The 5,137-nt window shown below is 36.8% G+C and overlaps 1 protein-coding gene across 2 annotated transcripts; it reads right to left on the reverse strand.

Annotated features, from left to right (window-relative positions):
- Positions 1-6: 6 nt before the first annotated feature.
- LOC106100890 (translation initiation factor IF-2-like) lies at positions 7-4,744 on the reverse strand. 2 transcript variants are annotated; one of them, XM_013279954.1, is made up of 3 exons: positions 3,785-4,744; positions 3,074-3,230; positions 7-608 (listed from the first exon to the last, which is right to left on the reverse strand). In XM_013279954.1, exons 1-3 carry the CDS (start codon positions 4,430-4,432, stop codon positions 463-465), a joined length of 951 nt encoding a protein of 316 aa, XP_013135408.1. In that variant the 5' UTR covers positions 4,433-4,744; the 3' UTR covers positions 7-462. The 2 variants fall into 2 exon arrangements, with proteins under 2 accessions (XP_013135408.1, XP_013135409.1); XM_013279955.1 differs by lacking the exon at positions 7-608 and adding an exon at positions 734-2,003 and having other exon boundaries at positions 3,785-4,739.
- Positions 4,745-5,137: the final 393 nt, after the last annotated feature.

The raw sequence follows: 5,137 nt of genomic DNA on the forward strand, positions 1-5,137 counted from the left end.
ATTGATTGTTGATTGTATAATATTGAATAGGGTACGGAGAGTGGTGGGGGTAAAGGAGTAGGAATAAAAAGAAAAAGAAAAAACTTCAAAGCAACATAAAAACAAACTGCGGCACGTAAAAAAACAAAAGCATCGACATGCTAATTCTTATCTCTACAAAATGTATAATAACGAAAATGGCAGATAAACACATGGATATTAATGAGTTAACATGCAACTCATGTTTAATGATTAAATTATTAACACACCTCTTTAGTAGAAACGGTGTAAATGTTAAGTCGAAATGTGATTCAAACTGCAGTTTTTAAAAACGAAAGTTTACTACATTACTTATAGAAAATTGACTAGAAACATCGTATTCAACATTAAATAGTGACTAGAACATTGATATCGATTTTAGTTTTTTAATAATTAGTTAAGTTATTTCACGTATCGACTCAACATAAACCCGTGGCAAGTCGACTAGGTATTGGCATACTTACTGGAGAGTCGTGCAGGTTTAGCGGGCGTCGGTTTCGACGTGGAGGGGCGGGGAGGGTCCTGGGCGGGCGGAGGCGAAGGCGTGGGCGAGGGCGGGGCCTCGGGTTCGGGGGCGGGGCTACTGGCGTCTGCATGCGTACATCTACGTGCTAGGTTACATCTAACACTACGTGCATACATGCTACGTTACTTACTACATGCTACACTATCCATGCGTAACTTTCATTAACCAATAGTAAAATAACGTAAATGAGACAATACTGTTTTTGTATCATCGAAAGAAATAAGTTACACATAAATAGTTTAATTATTACTTAATAAATTAAAACAAATATTATTAGAGAGTAGAATAGTCTATCAAATTATTTTCTATTTTTAATTTTTAAATCATATTAACCTTCGATTGTAGATCTTAAAAGTGTGAAAGTGTTCCTAAGCATTTTTTTTTAATTTCGATTAAGTATTTTAATAAGTATCGTAATGCAAGAATTTAATAAATGTAATGTTTTTGACCTAACATTAGTGTTCTTTTACACGTTACTATAGATTTCTTTCCCGATGTAATCCTTAATACTTTCCTTATTTGAACTAAACTGATATATTAAGATTTTGCCGTGTTAGTCAATGACAATGATATTAAAAATGGTGTCAGCAAAATAAATATTTAAGCCATGAACATATACATAAATAAATATATAATACAGTTATAGCCATGCGACAAAGAAAACGTGTACTCACAGACAAGAAACTCAAAGAGACCTACCTTTACGCAGACAGCGGTGAAAACAGAAGATGGGAAGCTTGACTCACATTTTGAGTTTTTAGCTTCGAGTTGAATGATCCAGTTTTTGTCTAGACTTGACTTGGAATTCTCATAAAAGTTAATAAATTCTTTCGCCAAGTCTAAACTTCAGAGAGAAGCGTGTGTAAAGTATCCCAAAGACAGATAGTGTAGACAGACAGTATATATAGACAAGAACATATCAAACCTTCACCGTGATTAGATTTAGATATTTTTACAAGAAATAATATATAGAAAATAGTTACATAGGTGATATAATCAGACATTTGAGCATGATTGCGAGCGTTTCATTAAATTTGGGTATAAAATAATATTTAAAAGTGTAATTTTATATCCAAATCAAAATGGAATGAATGATCAATCCGTCATTAACGGAAACCTTCACCTATGTAAAATAAGAAAAACGTGAATCGTGTAATACTGAAATCGTGCAACGAGAAAAAAATATCAGTGCTATACGTCCCCGTCTACGTATAAACCTACAAAAAAACAACCTAGTCTTCCAAAGCTTACGAGGTGTGTAAAACAAAACTACCCCCGAAGTGTAGGCGTTACGTCAGAGCGCGTGTAACCCGACTAAATGTAGACGACACCCCGTTAACTACGGTAAAGCTCATGCGCGCAGCCGGGTATCATCGGTAGTACAAGCGCTCGTTACCTGGCTGGGAGTGCGGCCGCTCTTGGCCCTTCTCGGCCGCTTTAGTGGACGTTCTCCGTACGACTACGCGAGTGCATGTGTGGACAACACATCGGTCAGTAACGCCCCTCTAACACGCCCTCGACCGCAACAAACGAAATACAACCAACAACCCTCAAAACCCTCCTTTATAAAAAACGTCATTTTCTTTACATTAGTTGAATTGTTGAAAATTTACTTAATACTTTCAGTTGGTACGTTCGTTTGTCGGCCGAGTAAGCAGAAATTTCTTAAATAAACATGTAAAGCGGCAAGCGACGCCGTAAGACCTTTGGCATTATCGCTGTGCGAAAAGTGCTACGTCTTTTATTCATAATTGTCCTCACAGTTTTTGTACGTAACATTAGTTTTTTAGGTTATACAGTCGGCAAGCAATTCACCTATTAATCGGCGATATTCAGAGGTTTATTATAATTACTTAATATTGGATAGAAACGGTTTACAGTGCTAGAGTAGGTATTCAAGACATGCTAGTGAGGTACAAACTGTGAGTTACGAGTGAAGTTAATTATTAAATAAAATTAAGTGGGTTCGAAACATTGCAATCATAACAATGTAATTAAAATTAGTACTAGTGGTAACTACTCTAAATCTTTTTTTGTAACTGGAGGGGATAATTACAAATGTATAGAAATTCAAAACACGGACTCTTACTTAAAGTTAAAATTAACTTAAGATTACTTAATATAATTACTTTCGCAAACCGGACACTAGACAAGTTTTCAATATAACTTGTTTGTAAAACATTTAATAAATAAATACACATGTATTAAAAATCTCCACTTGGCAAAAAATTATCCATTGTTGGATAATTTGGAACTTTAAAAAAGTTGTTTATATTAAACTCATCTGAATATCAAACATAACTTTCGATTTTAAAAATCAGAAGCATAATTTGCTAGTTAAAGCAACTTGTCTATCATCACGGTGAGCGATATTGAATTTTGGTATACATGGAGAGTTGTATGTCGAGTCGTGGTATACATCGAGTATTGTATGTCGATTCGTGGTATACATCGAGTGTTTACGTCGAGTGTTGGTATGCATCGAGTATTGTGTGTCGAGTGTTGGTATACACCGAGTGCGCTGCTCACCATGCGGCTGCGGCGCGTCCACCGTCTCTGCGGCGCGCAGCTGCGCCTCCTGCTCCGCGCGCGCCGCCTCCGCCGCGGCCGCCGCCTCGCGCTCCGCCCGCTCGCGCTCCGCCGCCTCCGCCGCCTCCTGCCGCCGCTTCATCTCCTTCACTTCGAACTGCACCACAACACACATATTAATGCTTACAAATAAAAAGTGATACACACGATGTACACACATTATTAAAACCGAGACATACTTATGCCTATACAAAGCTTTATTGAATGACAAATAAAATAATATAGAATGGTCTATGGATTCGTCACTCAAAAAGATGAAGTAATCTCAAAAGGAGGTACTCATTATGCATATTAAACAATAATATATACAAACAAAGCCCTTATAGTATAGTTTTAACGATTTTAGTTTTAGTCATTTTATATTCATGCAATTATTTAGTTTAATAGTTATAGGTTATTCTTAGGTTACAAATAGAAGCTAATTGTAGAACATTATGCTTGAGTTCTGTCTTATGTTTAATTTAAAAATACATATAAATGTATATTTGTAAATAAAAATCTGAAAATAAAAACATATACGAATTTAAACACATTATTTTCGCATACCAAGTTCCTTCACCCTTCGCCTTTCTATATATTAATATTTGTTAGTCGTGCAAAGTGCAAAGCATTTCATGCAAACACATGCAAAATACCAACAACCAAACTTACACAATCCAGGTAGTTATAGTACCATACACCCTCCGGGAAAAGAAGTTTCCTTGTCTGGGAGAGGAGCAACAGGGTAGAGGACAAAGGAATACGTTTTACTTCCCTCGGTAAATCGCTTACAGTTTTACTAGGAGAACTAAGCCCGGGCAACGATAATACGGCAATTTCGCTCTTCTCACTATCATCAGAAAGTCTAATTTTCTTTGATATCTTGCTCATTATACGTTTGATGCTGCCAGATTTAGATGACGCGGTACTATTATGTCTAACCATAGTGACGTTCGGATATACTAATTGGTAGGATAATCGCTCCCAAAGTATGAAATCTATACATAATAATCTGACATCGGGTTTTTCATGTGTAGTAGGGTATTCAAAGAAAACTGAACTATATATCTCTGGGGAGAGGGGTGATTTTAGCGGTGTCATCGGTGGGCTACTTATTTCCGATATGGTAGATAGACTATTATTAGTAACAACTGACCAGAGGTACGAGTCGTTCTTAGACGCCTCGTTGTTTTGATAGTTGACGTGCAATTTTAGCTTCAATTTTTCAGGTATTTGATATTTTCCGGTATTTCTTATGATATCTTCGACCACTTCGCCTACGGGGCGTTCGTTACTGGGCGCTACTTCGAGGGTTTGCATCTGTGTGTTCTTGTGGGAGACAGGAGGAGGTAGATAAAGGAAGGTGGATTCGTCACATTTATCCCAAGGCCGTGCACTGGGCCACAGTGTCGCATCTTTCAGTTCAAGCTGAGTGTTGAATTGGAAAAATAAATTAGATCAAATTGAAAATCAAAACAAAAACCACCGAGCAATATGTGCAAAGCTGATCTAAGTGCCATTATGTATTAAATCTATATACAAATCTACAGAATTGTTCTTCACTACAAAGCTACTACAATAATACATTGATGCAGTAACTTGTTTAAAATAATTTAATATTTAGCATAATATTTCCTTACATTATTATCTTTGTATAAATATTAAATTTGACTAATTATAACAAATATATCAAAAAGTTAATGTAAAAAGTTACTAATACATAAAAGTAGAAATAATTACTGCACCAAAGTAAATGTTATTATAATTATGTTTGTTTGGCCGATGTGGCATGCGAGCTGTATTACAGTGCGTTGCATTGTTTGAAGTGTATGGTGAGTGTTGCGCGGTGTGGGAAATGTTGAGCAAAGGAGGAAATAGCTTGAGTGTCAATCAGTAAGGGAAGTATGGTGAGCGTTGATCAGTGAGTGTCGTGTGGGGGTGTATGGTGAATGTCGAGCACTGCGGGGTGTATGGTGAATGTCGAGCACTGCGGGGTGTATGGTGAATGTCGAGCACTGCGGGGTG

This window comes from Papilio polytes, unplaced genomic scaffold (assembly GCF_000836215.1).
Source record: "Papilio polytes unplaced genomic scaffold, Ppol_1.0 DF824035.1, whole genome shotgun sequence".
In the NCBI taxonomy this organism is placed as follows: Eukaryota; Metazoa; Arthropoda; class Insecta; order Lepidoptera; family Papilionidae; genus Papilio; species Papilio polytes.